Below are 23,343 nucleotides of genomic sequence, written 5' to 3'. Positions count from 1 at the left end.
AAAGCCATCGTCTACACCTACAGCATGGTGAGGCGCCGGTGGGGTGGCAGGGGGTGGGCTGGCCGCCCTCCTGCTCGGGGCTGTCCCACGTCGTGTCTGGCCCCTGCTGGAAGTCGCCGTGGGGCTGCAGTTCCCTTCGGGGGGGTGTTGTGCCGTATGCTGGGGCTGTAGGTAGAAGGAAGAGTTGTGTTGAGGCTTTATGGAGCTTCAGCACTGCCTGTCTCTTCCAGATGGCAAACGTGGCCTTCATGCGGGGACAGCTGGACAATGTGAGTAACTCTTGGTTTTTTTCCCACTGAATGTAAGAGGCTGACATCTTGTGCAAGGTCTTGTCATGTCCAAGATCATGAAGGTGTGTATCCTGAGAGTTGTGAGGCAGAGATCTTGCAGTCCAAGGCAGAATAATTTGCTTTGGGACTGCAGTCCCATGGAGCACGTGCTGCTAAGAAAGGTGCTTTCACAGTTAAATTTTGAGCTCCAACATGGTGTGCAAGGGAAGGAATACTTACTGTCAAATGCCACAGTCAAGCATTTAGATGGCTGTCCCAAGGAGAATCCCTGAAGGCACACAGATGTGGGAAACTCATGGCTGGTGCAGGAGTCCTAAAGTCCTTTTCAGTCCTAACTGAAAGGACCCTACTAATTGGCAGTACCATTGGGCTCTGGTTAGCCTTTCACTGGTCTTGACATACAGTGTAAATGCCACAAATTGTGAGACAGGTTTCTCCCAGTAGTCTGCTTCCATAAAGGGCAGAGATACTTTGTTTTAAATGCCATCATTCCTCAGTATTCTCTTCAAAATTCTCATTTCAGGCAGAAAAGCTCTACAAAGCAAGTATGAGCTATTTGCTTGCAGGGGACACAAAGGAGGTATGTTCTTCTGGTAAAGGCTTTCAGCTTGAAGTATTAACAATTCTTTGGTCTATTTCTTGTGCTGTAATACTGCCTACTGGGAATTTGCAATACTAGCTATGAGCTTGCCAGCTTCTCAAGAACTTCCTTTAAGGGGATGGCAGCTCTGGAGACAACAGGATGGGTGTTTCCAAGGTCTAAACTTTTTCTCTGGTAAAGTAATGTTTCTTTTGGGGAGATGCAAGAAGAGTAACAGTTGTGTTGTGTGTCCTCCTGGCAGGATGACAATGCAATCCTTGAGATGTCCCTCAAGCTGGCCAGTATCTATGCAGCTCAGAAACAGTGAGTTCCCTGCTAAAGCCATCTTCTGCTTTCATCTCAGCTTCACAGTGGCAGCGGTGGCCAAGCAGGGGCTCTTTAAGAATAGAGTGTCTGAGGAAGCTTTGGTGTGACAAGATACCATCAACATAAAGGTTCCCACAGGCATGATATTTGCTTACCTGCTGTCATGCAGCACAGTGATTGCTGTTATGACCTGCCCAGCTTAGGGCAGAAGTAGCCATAGAGGACATCGCTCTTTAGTCTTAAATCCACACCTCACAGGAGAGAAGGCTTTTGAAGCATTTGGTTGGTGGTGGTAACTTGTGGCTTCTTTTTTCAGTGGAGCATGAGCATGGGTTGCCTTAGCTGGCCTTGTTTGGGGAAAGGGGGGGCCCTCTCCACCTCTTGAATCCCTTTGTCCATGGGTCAAGAGAAAGGTCCAGGCCATAATCAAGAAGAGAGCACTGAGGGCAAGAAGGTTCTGGTGCAGGGGAAAAGCTGTCTTACAGGCCCTCTAGAATGAGGGTGTTCATATCTGTCCTTTTAGGGATGGAAGGAGCCTTGCTTTGCTGAGTTGTTGTACTTTGCAGGCACAAATTAGCCCTGGCTGGCTACGAGTTCTGCATCCTGACCTTAGAGGAGAAGATTGCCAAGCAAAAGGACTTGCCTGAGGATGTCTTACCAGGTGGGAATGCCATGTCTGTCGAAGGCTTCTCTCATCATCTTTTCTCCATTTCCCTGTCCTTGATGTTGCTTTCCATATTCCATCTTCATGTCAATCTGTTGTCTTCACACTGCATGAGTTTCCTACTTTTGTAGGATGGAAACTCATGCTTGATCTTGTAGAAGTGATCACTTCCACTCCTCTCTATTTGCAGCTGAAGAAAAGGCCAACACCCGTCTCTTGCTTGGGATGAGCCTAGACTCCTATGCTCGCTATCTCCTAAACATTAACCAGCTCCCAGTGGCCCAAAAAATGTATGAGAAGGCTCTGCAGATATCAAATGATGTTCAGGGAGAGACTCATCCACAGGTGATGTGTACAATAGAAAGCCTGATCTCCTGGGGAATGAGGCAGCCTTAAAAGCAGCTTTGCTGGCATCAAGTGTACACAGCACTGAATTAGCTTCTGTTTTCCTGCCAGGAAGAATGAGCATGCAGCATGCTGACATATAAATATAAGACACTTTCTTACTGAAAGCTTCTCTGGGAAATACTACTTTTACTAATGTGACAGGGGTATGAATGTGATGCTTCTACTGCCCCAGACTTCCACACAAGTCTTGCTCTGAGGCTTCCTTTTTTGTCCTGGTGCAGACTGTGGTCCTGATGAATGACTTAGCAACTGTACTGGATGCTCAGGGGCACTACGATGAGGCATACTCCTATGTGAAGAGGGCAGCTGAGCTGGCAAAGGAGACTCAACACCCTGAGGAGCACATGGTGCTGAATAACCTGGCAGCAATTCTGATGCACAAAGGTAAGTAAATAAATGTCCAGCCTGTGTCACTGTACTTGTGCTGACTGCAGATACCTGTACTGTAGGATTGGACTACAGTGTTATTTGTGTGTTACTATTTTTAGTTTAAGCAGTAGGTTGTCTGACTTGGTGTAGGCAACTTGTATTATGTTCAAATTGAATTCAGCTGCTGAAGGATCCTGTCCCAAGACTGGTGCATCTGACTTAAAAGGTTGCCAGGGAATCTAGTTTCCCTTGTCCTGCATGTCCTCATAGTAACTGGTTCCAAAAGGACATAAGACATGCTTGAGACTTGTTTCAATCAGATCTTAATGCTAAAGCAGCACCTTGTCCTGTGATTGCTGCTCTAATTGGCTCTTCTAGTTGGCACCTTATGCTGAATGTTTTCTGAACCTCCCTGGTTCCTGAAGTGTTCCAAGTAGTCTTTTGCATGTCCTATGCATGTGCTCAGCTTCAGGAAGGGACTCTGAAAATGGGCAATGTAGTTGCCTAGCCATGCCACTTTTTCCTCTTGCTACAGAAGACTTTCTGCAAGCAAAACAAGTGTACAAAGAAGCTCTCAAGCAGGCACAACAGAAGGGAGATGTTGCTTCTGTCCAGCATATCCAGGAAGAACTAGCTGAGCTGGCCAAGAGGAGAAAGGGCTCTAAATGAGTTTGGCCAAGGAGCCCAACCTTGAGGTGGCTGACAGCAGCAAGGGTTGGTCAATACAAGCAGCCTGGGACCAGTTTGGTGCAATTCTCCAGGGGAAGAACAATGAGGAGTTTAAGGACTGCTTAACAAGAAGGGCTGCTATTGCCTAACAACTTAGCCCAAAATAAAGTTGTGAAATCTTAACTATGTAAATTTGTGGTGTAGTCTATGGTTAGAGGGACCTACTGTGCTAATGATTTAACTTTGTCTTGACTGCCAGCAAAGTGCAAGTCTAGCCTGGTATTAATACTTGCAGTTAAGTCAAGGAGTGTATTTGTGTCAGTGCTACAGTTCAGTACGTATTAGCTTCAACAGACCATTTCCCAGACTATGCCCGTACTATGAGAGAGCTGTAGGTCCATGTCCTTTTCAAACAGGTTGTCTGAAGTCTAAATGGTTTTCTTCAAAGCATCTGGCATCCAAAGATAGAATATGCCCCCCAGAGGAGGGGTGAGATTATATTACCAAAGCAGAGCTGCTGTGAGAAATAAAACACTCAGCTACCTTACTCCAATCAAGAGCACAGTAAGTGCCAAAGCTGTCCTCCTTTCTTGGATAGGACAGTGCTAGAATGCTGAGGCTTCCTGTTGGAAAAGGTGGTATGTACATACTGTCATGTTTGTAAGGTACATGCCTTCATGTGAATCTAGTATGAACAGCCTGCTTATACAACAGAATTTTTCAGTTCTGCCCTGCAGGGAAGCCTAATGTTAAAGACAAAGGAGAATTAAACTAGAAGTTATCAAATCCATATTTAGCTAGGATAGTAGAACTGTAATTCTGTCACTAACCAAGCATTATTTTAACCTCTCATTTCTAAGAACTTCAGCTGTTTGGTATATCTCAATGTTAATTGCATCACTATTAGTTTACTTACAGTAGCATTAGTGGCTTCCACTCTGCTTAACTTTGAGCTAAGAAGAGGCATGCAGGAGATGGTCACTGAAGCTGGAAAAACTCAAGTCACATATACAGCTTTGTTCTCAGCAAGCTAGGAAGTAAAAATACGGCTGTTACAGGCACACTTGTACAAACAGAAAGGCTCTAACGCATTACAGCCAGTCATCTTTGAAGTTCTGGTTTTTGGTTTTTAAGTGGCAGACCTTAGACACTCCAGCAGTGTTAACTCGGAACCCTACAGCACCCCTTAAGGAAAGTGTTTAGCCTGTTCTCATGAACACAGCTTGATGCTGCAAAACAAGAGGGAGACACAGGAAAGGCAAATGGAGAACTGATCCCCTTTATTGATTGGTCTGAATCCAGAAGTCACTGTCTACTGAAGACATTGTGTGGAAAAAAAAAAGTTGAGTTTTATGATGCATGGGTTTTTCAAGTCTTAAATGATTTCATATCAGAATCACGAAACATATCAAGATGAAAGCATTGTGAAAGCGCTGATCAGAAATCAGTTAAAAATTTGTAGTAAACTACACTTTGTAAACATGATTTATAAACACCTTCCTGTTTGAAACAGGTCAGATGTAATTCCATACTTGAAGATTACTGGAATTGTGGTAAACCCTAACTTAGGCTCTGGAGCGGTTTTTTACACTGGAGAAGTTAGAACTCTGATAACAAACAAAAAAGCAGCAACATTTTATGTGCAAATGCCACTCAAGCTGTATCTTAGGAGAAAGTGACTATCCTACTTTGGGTATCTTGCTGCTGCAGCAGCAATAACATGAAGCTTTGCAATGAACATGCTATACTTACTGTACAGTTAGCAAAGACATTTGTCTGTACATGCCTCTTTCACGTTGTATTTGTTACACTAAGAAAGTGAGAACAAGTGAGTTTTAGAATGGAACTTAACTCTCCACTCCAAATTTAAATCCACAAAAAGGGCAGATCAACTTGTTTTCCAGTATACGTTGCTATGGGAACAAAAAAGTTAAAATAAGAGCACAGGTCTACAAATGATGAAAAATTCACTACTTTAAGCCAAAAGGGTAAAGGATGGGAGGGTGAGAAAAAACTTTCTTAGAGAAAGACTGCAAGGAGATTTAAGACTGCGAACTGATCTACTCTGATGCAGTGTTTAAAAAAAAGTAGCAAAATAATTCTGTAGTTGCAACACAGTGTCAAATTTCCAAATGAGTTCCTTTGGATTTTTTCTTTCCCACACTTAGGGCAAAAAGGCTTTCCTCTGAAGTACTCCAAGTAAATTTGCTATCGATAAATAGTTCTGTACTTCTTCCTGTTTGTAACTGGACCATTACAGTCCTTCCATAAGATGTAGAGCTTACATGGCTTAAGGTTCACCGCTACATTATACCTTCCATACAATGTATTGCAAATACAGTGTTAAATTAAAAATATTTTGACTGGAAAAGAACTTCAAAGCAAAGACTGTTCATCAATGAGATGCAAAAGCAGTTTGGAATCTGACAGGCCATGCCACCCCCCAACTCAGTGCTATCTGTAAATCAGTCCTTCTACCCCAGAAGATTAAAATTCACTTCCTGAGGTCAGTGCAGCAAAAAATAAGACGCTCTTGAAGACGGATGTCAGGACACCCTGTGATATCACTAACCGGAGGTACGTATACATGAGCTACAAGCATATTCTAGCAGGCAATGATAGATGAATGATTAAGGAGACTCTCCTAGTACCATATACAATTTAAAAAAAAAAAAAAAAAAAAATCACCCTAACAAGTATTGCACACTTTAGGAGTTAAGCCAAGTATTTGTAAGGACTTCCACCAAAAGCTTGCTTATAGGGCTAGGGATTGGGATGGGGACACAGACTGTAAAGTAATTGTACATAACAATTTTAAAATCAGACTGGAGGAAGGTAAAAATCACAGTACCTATTTCAAACTGGTTGTAACAGAAGCCAAGTAGTTGACTCGTGTGTTGCTCAATTATTCTATAAAAGCATTTTGTTTTATTTAAACTTGGGATGTAGAGGTTTTTCTTCTTAAAGGATTTATCAACCCACCCAGAGCCTCTGTTCAGATAAGCCATTCGCTATGGTTAAATATGACAGTAAAATTTAGTAGCCTGTTTTGACTGCATACAATGCAGAAACAGAAAACACTAAGATAGGCTTTTGGGGCACATTTAAAATTCCCAGTGTGCATAACAGTGAGGTATGCCTCCAGAAGCTGTTCTTTTTGTTTAGTTTTTTTTTTTTCCTTTTAAAAATGAACCATAACATACCCATGCAATAATATTTCTGCAGTGTTGCTAAATAAAACCAACTGCACCAAAAATTTACAATGTGGCAGAATTTAAAATTCAAAGAAATATATCATCTTATTCCAGCGAACTGGACTATGTTAATGTACAGAATTCATTAAGGGGTCAGTCTTAAAAATCAACATTTTCACAAGAGCTTGAACACCACTGAGAAAGTGTGTCTAGGGAAAAAAATTATATAAAAGCACAATGCCTGCAAGAAGTGGCATGGCATTAAATGGACAATGATGCTAGGCTGGTTGGGAGGCTAGGGTTATGGTTAGGCTAGGCTGGTAGGGAGGCTAGGGTTATGAAGAGTACTCTACACTGGAGAAAATGCTTAAAAAAAATTACAAAATGACCCCCAAAGTTTAGGCAATGATTTGAACATAAGTACACCAGATATTATAGCAAGGGAAAAAACACTGCAAAAAGTACTCTCTATTTACAGAAGAATGATTTAAAGACATTATGGTTTTCTTTACAAATAGATGTAGAACAGGAATAGTCCACATTTTTAAAAACTCTTTACATATTTATCTTTAGTAAGTCAACCTTCTTGATCACGATCCTCCAACACATGGCCTGTGCAGAAGGCATTTAATGGACTCTCCATTAATTCTTCATTGTGTGGCCCTTGCTCTCTTGGAAAGTCTCTATGGGCACAAGTCAAAAATAGATTTCTTTTTTTGACCCGCAAATTAAAAAAAAAAAAAAATCTGCATAGTTCAGTCATCACTGTCAGACAGAGTCTCGTATTGTGCCGAAAGCAGTGGTGCAGGCTCTCGCTCCCATATCCTGTTCTGTTGGTGAGTGGTTGCTTGGCTCATGGACGGTGGGGCACACGCAATGGATGTTGGCGGTGTACTGCTGAGCATCCTCATCGTCAATGGGTTGTAAGGAAACTGTGTTGAACCTGAATCAAAGAGAGTTCCTTCAAGTCAAAAACATGAGCTGTTCTAAGAGATCTGTGTCTGAAAGATAGTCTGGTTTTGGTTGTGACAACTAGCAGAAAATCTGTTTCAGAAAGTCCTTACATGCTGTAATCTTTTGACCAATATACCAGTGTTACAGTATATCTACATCTGACCTTTCTACAAATACCACATCTGGTTTATTAAGTTTGAAAGAAACCCGTTTCTCACCTGTTGATGAAGGCCTATCTTCCCAGGCCCACACTGGAGTCTGTCTGTGGTAGTCCCCTTCTGAATGTACAGATGAGACAGAAGAAGGTCTTTCGGTTCCCAAATATCCCTGTCCAGGAATCGGAGACTTAGACTTCCTACTGTTTGACTTGCCGATTAGCTTCTGCTTGCCGACTCCCCCTCCTGGAAAGAGAAGGGACAGATGTTACAAAAATGGTATACTGCATTTTAGCCTGTTTCTTTCTGTAAATTATCACTTAGCAGCAAAGAGGAGCTTCACACTGGTACCTTCTGGCATGCTGATTTACTACAATTAGTGACCATATAGGCTAGTCTTCTAACACACTATTGCTAGAAAATCCCTATTCTTATCACGACGGAGTTTTATTTCCATTTTTAGGAAAGGAGATGTTTTCAGTTCAAGCTAGTTCCCACTGTCACGTGTTCTTTATAGGTGATGTACTACACACGCATTTTCATCAAACCACTGAGAAGCTTCAGGTATCTAATATACCCTGTTATCTCTTCCCCGTTTCATCAGTGTTGTCATTCTCCAGGAAATACTGGCTAATGCTCCTTAAGTCACCAGCACCATTTTGAAAGCCAGGACCACTAGAGGGAATGGAAACACCATCTCTATGACTTCCAGAGGAAAGACAGTGATTTTCAGTGACACCAAATTTATTCAAACCCTTAATTTATTTTTTTCTTTAAGACCATGAAATATTTAGGAGCTGCAATACCTCACCTGAATTTGGTGATGGATTAGCTTCTTCCCTACGCGTCTCATTACTTGCTGATACTGCAGCACTGGAACTGCCAGGTGCTACTGCGATAGATTGTGACATTACGACTCCATGCTCCTCACTCTTGTCATCAAAGTTTCCCATCAATGCTTTCCTAATAATGTCTTCCAGACCCAGATTACTGGCAGGATCTGCAAATGAATGACCCCTAGAACTGACTGCACCTGGGAGATAAAAGAAAACATACAGGAAAAGGTGGGACAGGAGGCAAAAAACCATACCTCGGAGAAATTACAAAGGGGTATGGGGAGAGAGGCAGAAAGGTGGGAAAAAAAAAACCCAAAGATGAGATTTCTTAAAACGCAAAGCTGCATGTTCCAAAGCAGCTCACAATGGCTGCAAGTTAGACATGCCAGCAAACACTGAAGAGCTACGTCAGTAGTGCCACTAAATGTCAGACTGTTTGCAAGAAGGTAAATTTTACTTTTCTTTGGTTTGTTGTTTTTTTTTTTTTTTAATAGCAAAGGAAGCTGAGCATGCTGATTGTGATAGTATATTAAGTAAAATCTGCAGCTATTACTCAGTTGTAAGAGAAGAGACCAGAAGAATACTTCTCCCATTAATGATACATACTAATGTGTCTTATGAAGTGTGATACATGCCAAATATTTATTCCAAAAGCTTGTCTTCCATCTAAATTAATGGAGATCAGTACCTTCTCCATTTAAAAGACAGAAGCACTGTACCAGAAGGGGCAGCAACTAGCCAAAATCATGTAAAGTCAATCTGGGTACAACTCAAGACTCAATTTTGGCAGTTCTTATCTCCCACAGTTCAGTTCTCACTCGTCTCTTTACACAGTAAAATTACGGGTTATGTTTTCATTTCCCTGTCTCATAGAAAATTATCAGTAAGTATTTTAAATACACCAGTTTATAAAGTAGACTACATTTGATGAACTAAGCTCAAGTTTTGTTGAACTACACTGTATTTAAATTTATTTAAGTGAGATGCTAACCAATTTCATGACTTCTACCTCTGTGTAGAACTTCTAACTCTGTGTAGGACTTGCAGAGCACACAGAAATAAAACATTCTTGCCTAAGTTCCTATTTAAAATATTTTCTGAAACTTCCTTCGGTCATTTTGCTTTTCCTTTGGTCATTTTTGCTTTACAGGAAACAAATTTTCATGTAGGATATTACTTTTTAAATTTTCATCACCTTCCTCATTTACTGGACTCCCCAAAGCATATAAATGAAAGATACTACATTAGTTTATTTTTTCTGAAACATATGTTGTTTCTTTTACTGAAAATCTTACCTGAGGTAGTGACTGCTGGCAAGTTGAATATTTCAGTCCCTGGCTGAGCAGTTGCTGCAATTAAAGCACAACATTTCATTGAGTTTTCCATGATCACTACAAGTGATCACTACTAGTCCTAATGCACAAGGTATAATTACTTTGACCTATTTTCAATGTTTGTTTTTTTCTTTCTCAATCTTCTAAGATGAATGTGCATCTATGCCTTCTCAGGAAAATGATCTATACTAGGGTAAAAGTATCTTCTATGGTCATGGCTAGTCTTCTTTTCAAGATGTTACTTCAGGAAGCAGACTGACTTTTTGAACTTTCACAATCTATGTACTTTAAAATGCAAAGCTGCGTTTGATTTGCTAAATACATATTTTAACATATGAACCTTACAGGCTGAGTATTTGTATGTATTAAAAAAATGAATGACAACTTTGAATGGCTAAACATCCGTCCCCCAACATTACCTATATTATGTCCAATTTGAGAATAAAGACTTTCAACCATAGCGCTAAGTTCAATATATAAATGAAAAGATTATTGGCAGCAATGGAAGTGTGTTTGTATGCCAAGCATGCACATGAAATTTTCAACAGAGCAAAATCTATTGTGCACACAATGGGCATCCAATAAAAAGAACACTGCAACCCTTACTGACACAGCCTTGTTTTTCAGAATGAGATTAATTTGTTGCTCAATTGCAACAAATTGCTCTGCAATGCAAGAGCATCCACTTTCAAATAAAGACTCTCTGTTAGGTACTGAGTTCACAAACAGCTTAAACTCACTACTGATAATTTTGATACAAAGTTCTGCTACAGTTTCTAAGAGAAAAACAAAAATATAGTTCTAGTATCATATTCCACCATGTCAGTATCCATTACTGAAACTATATTAAAATATGTCTTTTTAACAGCCATAGCCATAAGGGCCAAGAAAATACAAAACATTCAGTTTCAAGACACCTTTCCAAAAAGGAAAATGTGTAATAGTTAATGTTGATACAAAGCAAACTACAGACACAAAGTTAACTAGCATAATGTCAGGTTGTAACAACTTTCGTTAATTATGTATTTTTTCCATGGTTTTCAGAAACCATTTCCATATCTCAAATAAAATGTTAAAAAGCTTAAGTGTGACAGTCCTATGCATACCAGCATTTAAAAAAAAAAAAAAAGAAAAGAAAAGAAAAAAGGGAAAAATCTAACAATCTTCCGGTTCTTTGGTCATGAATTATTATATATGTGTTTTTATAGTCATAGGTTTATATTAATTCATATGTTATTTGAAACTTATTTAGGTTAGGACATCTGTGGGTGTCAGTCACATAAAGCTTAAGCTGGAAAAATTCAGTGAAAAGGCAAGTCCTGCATACCCATGTCAGAGTCACCTCCACCAGATGAGTTCAGCTTTCGAAATATCTCCTGTTTCTTGGATTTTACCATTGGTGAAGTGTTCTCAAGTTTGGTGAAAAACGAAGGCAGGTAGCTTATACTACCTGGAGAGCGAGAGTCAGTCCTGCCAAGACCAACATATGTCAAAGGGAGAGAACATTTTTCAAGATGTACATTTAAATCTTTCCAAACGCAATCAGGCAGAAACCACCAACATTCATATGAGCTTTAAGACTCTTTCCTCAGCTTGTTTTTCGGGGACCAGACAAATACAATGACTCTCCAGAACACCCGCTTTACCCAGGTAACAGGGATTTAAGATTCTACAGCTCACAGAAAAAATGACCATGTCATTGTGCTGGAGAGTGGTATAGAGATGATGCTCTAATAAATCATCTCGGGGGTGCCTACTTCTGCCTTGCAACCTGCATGCTGGCTGAAGTTTGCACTGCAAATTGGTAGGTGATGAAATGCTTAAACTAGAAGCTCAAACACTCATCCTAGCTGTTCCTATATTTACACATTTCCAACCTTTTTCTTCTCACTCTTGTCCCCAGTATGCCACCAAAAATGATGTACTACTTCTTAAATCTGCTCACCCACCCCATCACACATGGTCCAAAGAAATAAGCTATTTTAGGCATTCTTAGAAACCAGGTGAAAGAACCTTAGGGACTGGAATCTGGCTCAAGAGCTACCAGCCAGCTGTCTTTGCTCTATGGCACAAATTCAGACTGGGATCCACGTTCTGTATTTCATATCCCTTATCAATTTTACATTCACAGTAGCTGGCACACTTTCTGCACATAATTTCTGTCACATTAGCGTAAAAAAATTGCTGAAGTAAATGTCAAACTGACAAGGGGTACATTTTATCTTCAGATCTTAAAATATGCAAATTTTAGGCTGTTTATAAAGATGACAAAAACAGTAGTATTCCAATTACATTATTTTAAGAAAAAAAAAAACCAACTAAAGTATGAAGAAATTCAGGTGAAAAATCTAAGCTAATATCAGGGTCATGAACAACTTGCACTGTTTCCAAGAGTGGATAAAAATGATCAGCTGTATGTTCACTGTGGCACTTAGAATCCTTGGGTTTGTTTAAGCAGCAGCAATCTGGCAAATCAGAGTTAATTTAAAAAAAAAAACCCACCCCATACTTAAATTAAAAAATAATCTAAAAATAAAGCAAAAAAGACAAAGACTCCCGGTTTCCTAGGCCAGGATCCTTAAATTCTAAGAAGTGCAATCTTCCCTGCCATGTTCCTGAAAATCCCTTCGCATCTAGCTAACATTCATCATGGACTGTAACAACCTGCCAGCAACTGCAGAGTTGAGGGGCAAAAAAACAAGAAAAAAAGAATCAATTTCACCAGCATGAGCCTCAAATAAGTACATGGTGAGCAAGTTGGCTGCTATTCCTTCTTCAGCAGACAGCAGAGCAAATGACAGAAGCATCCATTGCCATGTGCATCTGCCAGACGTTTGAAGACACCAGCACTGATACAGTCTGCCAGGGATCCCATGTAGTTTTATGTTGCAGATCTGGCAGACTGACAAATAGCCCTGGGAAACAAGGCTGCCCGATACATGGACTTCCTGACATCCCTCCTTCACAACTCCTGGAAATTAAGCTCCTTAGCTTAGTGATATTTCATGTGATAAGCTGCTCTAGAATCATGAGTGTTGGAAGCCTGGGTTCCTCCACACTTCACCAGGACAGTATCCAGGAAGCTGATCAGGCAGGAGAAGCCTGAATTATTTAATAAAAATTGTAGAAAATGGACCTTACCCAAAAACCATCTGAGTTTTATAGAACTGGCACCCACAAGGAATTTTGTTATAACGTTTGCTATCAGATACGACATAGAACACACTGCTTGCACCACGAAACTTAAGACAGAACATGTACGGATGACGTTTCACTCAGGCTTCCCAAAGCATCTCCCAAATAGCAAGTTTTGAATGCTAGTGCAAAAGGATCAACAGTGATTAACAACTTGCCTGCGGTACCAGAGGAAGATCGCTTAAACTGCTCTTTATTAAAGATACTGTTTGCCGCACAAAGATCCAGAATAATGTTTTTAAAATTCAGTTTTACACATACCTCTGTTCAGTAGGCTCAGTTCTTTGGGAAAGCAAAAGAACATTTTCCTGTTTCTCATGTACAACCGGGACCTGAGGTGGCGAGATTGGCTCATAGGGCTCTGAAGAGACATGAGTCCTCTCTGGAGATTTTCCAGGTCTACATCCATAATTCAGAGACAGATAAGTACTCTTAATGCATGTAAAGCAGTAGTTAACACATGTAATTGCATTCCAGTTGTTACCTAACTACTTATTTCTAACTATATATGTCACATGCTTTAGTATGCTTGGCAATCTCAAAAAAGATGACTTTGAATTGTCCATAATGACTCTGATAACTTCTAAGTAATTAAACATCTTCACCCCTCTAAAGACTGGAAATTAAGCATAAGAAGTGAAGGGAAAACAGTTATAAGCTATGTTCTAGAGTGAAGCAATCGTCAAAAACAGTGCAAGACAGATGTTGCTTAAAAAAAAGACCAAAAGATACTTCTACTTCTGATCTACATCAAGATTACTGTGCTATTGTTTATAAATGTCATATTTGGGCATTAATTAAATTTGCAGTTAAACTGAATACATGCATTACCTTCCCCTGGACTTGTCAGACAGATTTTCAGGTGACACTCTAGCACCTGGCCGCTGATGGTGGACAGACTGTGACTGCGACTCAGGGCTGTAGCGATTTGATGTCTTTGCCCGGGTAGAAACAGGTGTTGGAGCAGGGGTGGAATTCTGGAATGTAGTGGTGGGAGGCTGCAAAGAGGCTTGAGAAGCTGCTTGGTTTCTAGCAAAGTCTTGTGTAATAATTTGCTGATTGTGGCCAAAAAATAGAAAAGAGATCTTGGTCAGACATTGGCCAGAGCGTACGTATTCATGAACTAGATAAATATGAGACCGATTGCAACGAATGAGATGATTGTAAGTTCAGACACATTATTGTATATCATCCTCAATTAAAACTAATAATTACAGAATTGGTATTATGTTCCAAAACATGTGTTTTCATCATCAAAATATAACTTTTCACATCTGAAAAGATGCATGCAAATAAACCTACACAGATGTGATCAGCAAGGGTGATAAGTCGATGGGTCCTGGGCACATGTGCCATCCCTTCTGCTTGGGAAGAGGGAGGTGGAGGTTGTTGGGGTGAAGGGGGTTCCTGTTGTGTCCTATAGCGGTGAATCGGCCCCTCATATTGCCTGTTTGGGTCATCTAGTTGAAGAAGAAAAGGTCAGTCTGTTAAGATGGTATTATTGAAGTTTCAAGGTTTGAAAGTTCTGTGCTTACAAATTTAAAAGATGAGGTGTTTCTGCATTAGACTTTGGGTATCCTGTGTGATAACCACCTCTTCCCCCTCTGTATATAGGTCCTACAATTTAGAATAGATAAATAAAGCTTCATTCCACAATGCAGGTGAATTTCAGCTCATTTCTCCCCTGCAAACTGTACTGTAATAGGTTTACTAGTAGGTAAAAAATTGTGGGCATCAACACCAATATGCAGTAATTTTAAAGAACATATTGAAAATAAATTTCTTATTAAAGCAGCTACACTGTAACGTAAAGGAGCTCTGTTTAATGCCAATTGTCAGTTCCAATACATTTGCTCTAGTTTTTCCACAGATCACTCCAACAACATACTTCCAAAAAAGTTTTGAGAAGTTAAGAATGTGGTAAGCAGTCACTTAAAGACTCCTGAAATATTTTAACTTTATTATGAGTTCACGGAGCTGGTAAATATAAGCAAGATAATTGTGAGAATATATGCATATGCAGATAAACTTACTCTCTGCCTGGCTTGGTTTAGGTGTCTCCTGTTGATAGGGCTGTAGCTTTTCTTGAGTAGGTATAGGTGAATTTGCTGGGCTAATCACCTCAATGGCATCTCCAGGAGCTTCATACCGGTGAGAAGATACTGAATATTAAGCAAAGGTTGTGGAGTAAGGTGTAAATATCACAGAAGATTTTTGTTGCCTATACACAGCAACACTAGTGCTTCCATTAAAATTACACCAGTGAAATGAAAGTCAAAACACTGTCTTTTTCACTATGATAACCATGGTGAAACAAATATTTCCATAAAGCAGTATTCCAAAGTAAACAAAATAATTTTAGGTTTCCTGACTTCTGATAACGTTAGTTTTATTATCCTGCATTTCGTGTTGTAGCATAGAATCCAAACAAAGCAAACAACTCTGATTTTGCAAGAATCTTGAGTCACTATATGCAAAAACTGTATTTGCTTATGAAGTGTCTCTACTGTACAGAGCTGAATATTTTATCATTAAACATCAGAATCATTTCACAGCTTATTATCTCCCTAAAAGGCTAAGACAGACAGCAAAGTAGTAGACAGTTACTAAGATACGTACAACTACTGGAAGAATCTGAACTCTGAGAGCCCCTATCTCGTGCATCCTTGTCTGAAGCAATCTGTCGAGTGATGATCACATCTATGAAGTTAGCAGCAGTAATTGTGGTCTTTCCTCGAGTTCTCAGCTCTTCCTCGTACCTGGATTTAGGAGGAGGTCCTTTCTCTTTACCAGCCTCTGAATAGACTACTGATGAAGACTGTCCCTGGGACTTGCCACCAGAAAAATTTGCAGATGTATAGGGGCACTGGACAGGCCTCTTTTCTACCTCCAGTGTCTTCTGTTCCATCTGCTGCTGTTCAGTAACCACAGCTGACCGGCGTCCCATGTTCTCTTCTATCCTGGTTCCTTCGTGCTTGTTCTCTTTTGCTTTGGCAACTTCCATCTGAGGAGCAGAGGCTGCAGCATCTACTAGTGCTGCAAGGGCATCAGCAGCAGTATTGTAACGGGAAGCTGGCAACCCTTGAGTAATGGAGGGAGCTCCAGGGGTGAGCTGCCTGTTGGCAAACATTGAATATTCTGAATTATATCACATGAAAAAAAGAACTAGAGCCATATTATGCATACAATAAAGCAAGGCTTTTGTGACACTAATTTCTATCCAAACTGGATCAGGTGAAAATGCATTGGATCATTTCCGATAAATCCAAGAGTAATCAGATAGTGGTATATCCTCATCTTTTAATGTTTTCCTCAGGCTAAATGCACCTTTTAATAAGCTCAAATATTAGAACAGATATCTCTGAAACGATAACTTATAAAACATACATGATACGTAGCTGAGCGGCAGGATCCAAAGGTGTGATTACACTTGTCCCATTGGTCCCTTGAAAAATACTAGGCCTTTGCTGCAGTATGTTTTCCTGGCTTCTAACTGAAGGGGACGGGGACCGAACATATCCATGACTGCCAGGTCTGCCAGGCTGCTCTGTACCTGCAGAACATGGAGCGGAGGGGAACAAACAAAAAATATATATAGATCAGTCATAACAATGCAGAACTATGTATCAATGCTGTCTCCTCCACGTCCTTTCCCAGTTGTCTCCACCACTCCAGATGTGACTGTATGTATTAAACGTTTACAATGCTCTAAATGACATGCAAGTTGTGCTAGCGATAACTGGGATTCACACATTCCCTAGGTACTACATTGCTAAGAGAGAAAGATCAAGAAGCCTGGTGCTTGCTGAAGTTGCAATTATGACCAGAACTGCTACGTAATAGGAACCTGCCTTAAGTGCAGACTAAAACCAAACTGTGTAATGTGTTGTTAATAAGCTGTATGTTGCTAACAGTGGCTATAGAAAATGAGCAGTTACAGTCTACAAGACAACTGATCCGAATGTAGCAATGTGCACTCACCTGGTCTGGGACTGAAGCTATTCTCTCCCTCTCTCGTTCTCGTTCTCTTTCCCGCTCTCGCTCACGTTCCCTCTCCCTTTCCCGTTCCTTCTCCCTCTCCCTTTCCCGTTCCCTTTCAGCATTTGCAGCTGCAGAACCTGCGAGGTGTGTAGGGTGTCCTGGAAGGTCCACAAGATAAAATGAAGTAGCAAAAAGAGATACTCAAGCATAATTTGATGTAAACACTTGACAATATATTTTGCCATCCATTTACAGCAAAATTTCACAAATACATTTTCACTCCACTGAAGACATCCAATTATCTAGGAAGACAAAAGCTTAACATACAGTGACAGTGGAAGGCTCAACAGCTTTTTACTAAATAGTTAGAAACTAGACAGCTTGTAGACCCAAATTCCACCCTTCAACACATGTAATATGAGGTTAGTGAAATCATAATCAAATTACTATAAATAAAAACCTGACAGAATGAGGCAAATTCAGCTCCTTCAGCTGCTAATGTTACTATAAAGGATATCATTAAGAAAACCTTTGCTATCCAAGTGAGAAGTGCATGCAAAAAGCATCGCCTGAGAAAACATCAAAACATGACATTAATGAAAGCTAAATAAAGATGGTCAATTATCTCAGCATGTCAGATGATTAGAGACATCACCAAATCATAAGAGCTCTTACCTGGTGACAGAGAAGCAGGATTGTAAGGCCTGGGGGGGAACGTAAGCTGGGTACCAGGGATATACGTGATTCTCTCCATGGGTGGTGTGCTTGTTCCTCCAGGATGAGGCACTAAGATAGTCGGAGCCATATTGTTCAGGTCAATAATTCCTGTTAGGAGATGACACATGTAAGAATAGCCATCCGAGGACAGACCAATGGTCCGCACATTATACATTCTGTTCATTGATAATGATCAGCAGTGAATGTTTAGTGGAAAAAACACAAGAATAAGGCAAGTGCAGAACTATATTCCAGCTGGTTATACTCTCTTAGATCTGGCAATCAGCAATTTGGGAACATACTAAGTCAGAATTTGCATTTCTAGCACTCCCTTTAATTGCCCTTCAGAAAAATACACTTCACCTCTACTCAATAATCCCATCTTTTAGCAAAACGGTATTACCTGACATCATTCACTCCCTTTTCCAGACCTTTTATATTCATAAAATGAAATGAAATGTTGAAATACACAGGTCCCACTGAACTCCAATATAACTTCCCCTACTACAAAAACCACTTATCCTTTCTTTTCCAACCAATTAAAACACTACAAGATCTTATATCTTATCCCGAAGATAATTAGTCCTACCAGCCTAATTCCCTCACATTTGCTATCTTCCATTCTACCAATAACTATCAAAACTGATTTAATTGATAGACAGATTATCATATCCAGTAACCAAGCTGGTAGACTGACCTGTTAAGTTTGTAACTCCTGGGAGAATGCCATGTAACCCCAAGGATTTATAACTACTCATTTTATTATTTTGTTCTAAGACTTTGCTCAACATTTCAATGTGAAAGAGCTCTTCAAACTCATGTCCCATAAAGAAAATCTCCATCACAGAAATAGAAATCTCTCCACAGTGAACAGATTTGCAAAGTTGCTTTGCTTTTTTGTAATGGCCTTATCTTCTAAAGCATTACTTCTGAGTTTTGATGATTTATCAGTTCCTACAGTTTCTTTGCCAAGTTTCTTGCTTCTGGTGTATCTGAAGAAGTTACTAGTTCATTTGGCTTTATAAATTGTTCATCAACTTTTTTGACTTTTATGGTCTTACATTAAATTTGTCACTTTTGCAAGATGTCTTTTTACTTTTAATAGCTCCTTCCTGCTGCTGTTAAATGTCCAGACTGATTTAGGCTTTTCCCCACCCTGCAACAGGTCACACACATTTGCTAACTCTCTAACATAGCATCTTTAAACAATCACCATTTTCACAAACCTTACCGTTTTAGCTGTTGCTTTTATTTTCATTTTGAAGAAGCTCTCATTTTGATATAATTCTCTTTTCTGAAGATAAGTTAAATATGCTTCTGAATATCAACTTAAACTAGCATAAAACAGTCTCGCTTCTTGAACACTAAGAAGTCTTACAGCTTTCCCTTTAACAATATTGATTACATACGTAGTTTTCCTTCATATCCACAAAAGCCAATTAGATGTATGACAACTCATTTGCAAACACATCCATATATTTGCACTTGTACGCATGCATCCATCCATCCATTCATCCACACAGATATATTTATAAGCAGCAACAAACAAACCAATCAAGCAAGCCACACCGCATATCCAAAACACACTTTAAAGAACATCAGAAAAAACACAGGCATACCTCTTGCTCCTGCATATGGGAGAGCTAAAGTTTGCTCTCTAGGAGATAATCCTCTTGTTACATCAGGACGTAAATTGACTTGCATCTGCTGTGAGGTAATGTAGTCATTTAGGATTGTCTGTCGTGTATTCTCCATTGCGTAAAGCTGATACTGACTTGGGTAGCCTGGGGTGGGTGACAGCTGCCTTTGGAACAGGTAAGCAGCAGCAGCTGAGTTTGAAGGAGGGAAAAAAAGAAGATTTAGGAAGCAGCATGGGTGATATTGAATGAAAGTTTCAGATGTTTATATAGCTTCAGTGAGAAGTGCTATCAATTCTCTCTAGCCAGTGCCAAATTAATTAAAATAGCATTTTAATACTGATGTTTTATTGAATTTATGCACAGTATGCAGACAGAAAAAGCTAAATAATCCAAATTGGAGATATGCATTAGAGAAGAGATGTGACTAAAAATATAAATCCTGAAGTTCTGAAGATATAAAGGGCTGAAATACCTAAAAAAGGTTAAAATACCTCACAGAAGTGGACTGATGGATAGGTTAAAAGGAAGTCTACTGTATGTAGTATCACCAGGGATAACCTGATAATGCCTCAGTGAGAATGAATTACAGTTCTGAACTGAGGGATCCTGATTACACTTTAATTCTATAGCATCTTCTACATCCTTCTTTGCATAGCTTTCCTGAAAGCTTTTAATATGTTTCACAAATACTTATCTAAAAATACTTTTTAACAAAACAGAAGCAACCTGGCAGTTTCTAAAAGAAAGTTACAGTAATATACAATAATATTTTAATAAGTTTCCTGGTTAGATATTAAACCCCCCACTAAACTGAAATCAAACCACAACAGTGTGTATATATAACCTCTTATAAATTATATCTGGCCATTGATAATTGCCTTTTAAAGATATCTTTTCTGTGCATGAAAGCATACAATATTTCTAAAACTAAAAAAAAACCCGAACACAAACGTATTTACCAGGATCCAGAGCCCTGTGAAATGGCATAGCAGGATCTAAATGAGGAGGGAGGTGACTCCTATAGACTTCAGGAGTTGCTCCTCTGTGATGAGGGTCAAAAGGACTGTGAGTCACTACAGGATCAACCCCTGGGACTGGAGATTTTGCTGGCACGCTCTCTCTCTGTGTCGGAGTAAGTGTGTTTTTCCTTTCGTGATTTGCTGGCTTCCCAGAAGATATTCCAGCTAAAACCAATGAAAAACCCAAATCAATAAAATGCATATTTTTCAATAGAAAATTCAGCTGTCAGTATACACTGGCTCCCAAGGAACGTTCTAGAGGACCCTGCAATCTTACACAATAAATCACAGAGAATATTTTATATCACAAACTATTTCTGGTGAAAAATCTAAATCCTAAAACTAAGATTGCTTACACTTCACCATATTATCTATTATCTTCCTCATCTAGATACCTCTATAATTCAGGAATAGCTTCTGTCCTTAAAACATTACCCTTGTAGGTAACACTTTCAATGTGATCTGTAATCAAATGCAAATTGAGATTGAATTGCCTTCCCACCTCCATGTTACAATATGGCAGATTTTCATTTTCTTATTTCAATTAACAGCTTACAGCCTTCTAAAATTCATTCTAGCCACCCTCCAAATTGAGAGAAGCCATTAGAATAAAAAAAAGTAGAATGGATTACAGAAACCAGTTTAAAAGTAAGTCTAAAGTTAAATTATTAAAACTTCTTGTCTTACTCTGGATAGGAATAACATACCCTCACTAACTCTATTCATCATAGGTGAACTCCTGGACATTGGACTCTGATAGTTCACAGGTGTCCTCCGAGCATTGGTATCATCATAAATCCCAGGGCTCAGCTGTGATTTGGGAGTTTCATGAAGAGTTGACCTGAGAACAGAGGGACCAGAGCTGACTACTGATGTGTGACGGGAACGTACTGCATCCCCGGTCTTCACATCTTCATATTTGGCTCGCTCCACCACCTTCACGTTTTCTGGCACCATTTCCAGCTGAGGCATTCCACGGGGTAGCTTGCTTGGTCCAGTGATTAAAGATTTTACATTGTGTTTGATGGCAGACTGGCCAGAGTTGCTTTCATATTTTATGGGTGTGCCCTGAAAAGGAGAAAGAGATCAAGTAAGGTTATCCTGCCAATGTTTCACTCGTGCTAAAAAACTCACATTGCTGATATTGTAGCTCATTGCTTCTATCATATTAGCAGAGAAGACAACTGGATCTTAGTGACTGTTACTTGTCAGTTCTCTCACATTTGCTTGCAAGTGTGTTTCCTACAGGTGAAGTGTCAGGATTTTTCTAATACACAGAAAATATTTTTAAGCTTTGTAAGTTGGTAGCTTTCTTAAAACAAAACACGTCCCCCGCCATTTGTCATTATTCAAATATCCTGAACTGATTCACTACTGAGTCTGTAAGCAACTGTATGAGTCTAGTAGTGCTTTTTATATTTACCTGAGATATGGAGCCTTCTATGATTGGCCTGGTCGTCTGCACCATTTCAGGAGTCTTGCGACTCTCCTGGTTTAATAGGTCCTGTCTTGGGATTTCATGGATGGAACGACCCATTTCTTTTATAGTAGTGACTCCATCATATGGTTTCCCCTTAGTAATGGCTCCTTCAAATGTCCTTATGGGAGGTGACTCTCTCTTAATCTGTTTAGGGTATTTCAAGCCTTCTTCAAAACTTTCAGCTGTTGCTCTTGGTGTGCCTTTTATAGAAAGAAAGAGTCACATTACTGGTATTAATAATTACCAAGTTTCTTTTTTCATAAGCAGAGTAACTACACGTCATAACACTGGAACTTTGGTTTGCTATAGTCTATGATAATATATTCTGAAGACTAAAAGATCACCACAAAAATAAACTGAACAAACATTCAATATACTACTGAAAGTATCCCAAGTTATTTCAGTGGCTGAAATAAAGGAAATAGCATACATTTTCAGAGGTCTGGGGAATTGTTAGTGTTCATAAAAAAGAATTGCCGATTACCACGTATTCATATTAAAAAAAGTCTATTTTCCAAAAAGAAACAAAATGCTATGTTTACACACTAGCTTTATATACAGCATATCAGAAAGCTGCTGATTTATGCTCTGAAAACATGTTTAATAAAATAAGCTCCACCTTTAACACAGCTACCATTGTTAATAACAGTTTTAAGGTTCAGAAGTCCAGATTTTTGAGGATGTAATTAATGCTTGCCTTCTAAACTTGCAATACTTTACCTTGCATTATAGAGCCAGACAACACTGTTCTCTCTTTTAGTTCAGCATGTGGGCTACCCCTAGGCAGTGCACGGCATATTAAACCTAAAATTAAAATGAACATAATTTAGAGATTTAAACAAGCGTTCAAAAAAACCCCCACAAAACAACAAACCCCCTCCTCCTTCTTACAGACAGTACAGATAGTATCTGTATCACGCTAGTGCCCAGAGGGCCTAGCCTCAGTACACTAGGCATTGTATCAACATGTCATAAACACCATCCTCCCTAAAAAAAAAAAACCTCTTTCAGTTCAAGTATTCATGCTATTACATTGTTGCAAGTTTTAACATATTTAGAAAACACAAGGTATTTTTTGTAATTAAGCTTAACTCTTGTCCCAAAAGCAGTCACTGCTTCTCCTACACTCCGCTTCAGTTTCCTTACCTAGTAAAGAAAGATTTTCATGACGGGAAGTGGAACAAAAAGAAAAAGACACCCCAAAATATACCTCAGCATCCTCCAAATTAACCAAAGTTCATATTGAATCATCTGGGAAGAGCTGAATTTACTGTTCCTACAGTAGGAATCTAAATCAAACCCCAAAGAACTCAATTTTCCACAGTTTTAGGACAGAAAATGTGTCAGAGTGACGAGATACAGCATAAAAGTATCAGAGCAGCTTCTCATACGCCAAAAGCGCCCAAAGACGAGCCAAATGCATCAGCGACTTAAAGGTAACACTGAATTTCTATATAAAGTTTAGAAACCTCTTATTCATATTGCTCCATCTGATGAAAGTGTACACAAAATAGCCTTTAAGGACTACGAA

At 39.4% G+C, this 23,343-nt stretch overlaps 2 protein-coding genes across 2 annotated transcripts in view; one reads left to right on the top strand and one right to left on the bottom strand.

Annotated features, from left to right (window-relative positions):
* Positions 1-3: 3 nt before the first annotated feature.
* Positions 4-3,490, top strand: TTC19 (tetratricopeptide repeat domain 19; the record flags this gene model as incomplete). The annotated part of the gene is made up of 8 exons (XM_009583343.1): positions 4-27; positions 231-269; positions 814-870; positions 1,133-1,194; positions 1,764-1,858; positions 2,052-2,206; positions 2,491-2,653; positions 3,174-3,490. Coding segments are annotated over 8 exons (729 nt in total), but the record flags the coding sequence as incomplete, so codon positions are not given.
* A 2,936-nt stretch (positions 3,491-6,426) lies between these two features.
* NCOR1 (nuclear receptor corepressor 1) overlaps positions 6,427-23,343 on the bottom strand; it is a 59,455-nt gene continuing 42,538 nt past the window's right edge. Inside the window, exons 27-44 of the mRNA XM_009583342.1 lie at positions 22,533-22,616; positions 21,756-22,012; positions 21,020-21,400; positions 20,273-20,477; positions 19,293-19,502; positions 17,632-17,781; positions 16,929-17,114; positions 16,363-16,528; positions 15,595-16,091; positions 15,009-15,137; positions 14,278-14,435; positions 13,807-14,030; positions 13,237-13,374; positions 11,108-11,250; positions 9,742-9,795; positions 8,422-8,643; positions 7,674-7,856; positions 6,427-7,444 (exon numbers count right to left, since the gene is read on the bottom strand). Of these exons, the coding sequence (XP_009581637.1) occupies positions 7,257-7,444; positions 7,674-7,856; positions 8,422-8,643; positions 9,742-9,795; positions 11,108-11,250; positions 13,237-13,374; positions 13,807-14,030; positions 14,278-14,435; positions 15,009-15,137; positions 15,595-16,091; positions 16,363-16,528; positions 16,929-17,114; positions 17,632-17,781; positions 19,293-19,502; positions 20,273-20,477; positions 21,020-21,400; positions 21,756-22,012; positions 22,533-22,616 (3,575 nt within the window). The 3' untranslated portion in view covers positions 6,427-7,256. The remainder of the gene's footprint in view (positions 7,445-7,673; positions 7,857-8,421; positions 8,644-9,741; positions 9,796-11,107; positions 11,251-13,236; positions 13,375-13,806; positions 14,031-14,277; positions 14,436-15,008; positions 15,138-15,594; positions 16,092-16,362; positions 16,529-16,928; positions 17,115-17,631; positions 17,782-19,292; positions 19,503-20,272; positions 20,478-21,019; positions 21,401-21,755; positions 22,013-22,532; positions 22,617-23,343) is intronic.

Source organism: Fulmarus glacialis, unplaced genomic scaffold (assembly GCF_000690835.1).
Source record: "Fulmarus glacialis isolate BGI_N327 unplaced genomic scaffold, ASM69083v1 scaffold25398, whole genome shotgun sequence".
Lineage (NCBI taxonomy): Eukaryota > Metazoa > Chordata > Aves > Procellariiformes > Procellariidae > Fulmarus > Fulmarus glacialis.
The sequence above is the reverse complement of the archived record's forward strand: the minus strand, read 5'-3'. Positions and strand labels throughout refer to the sequence as shown.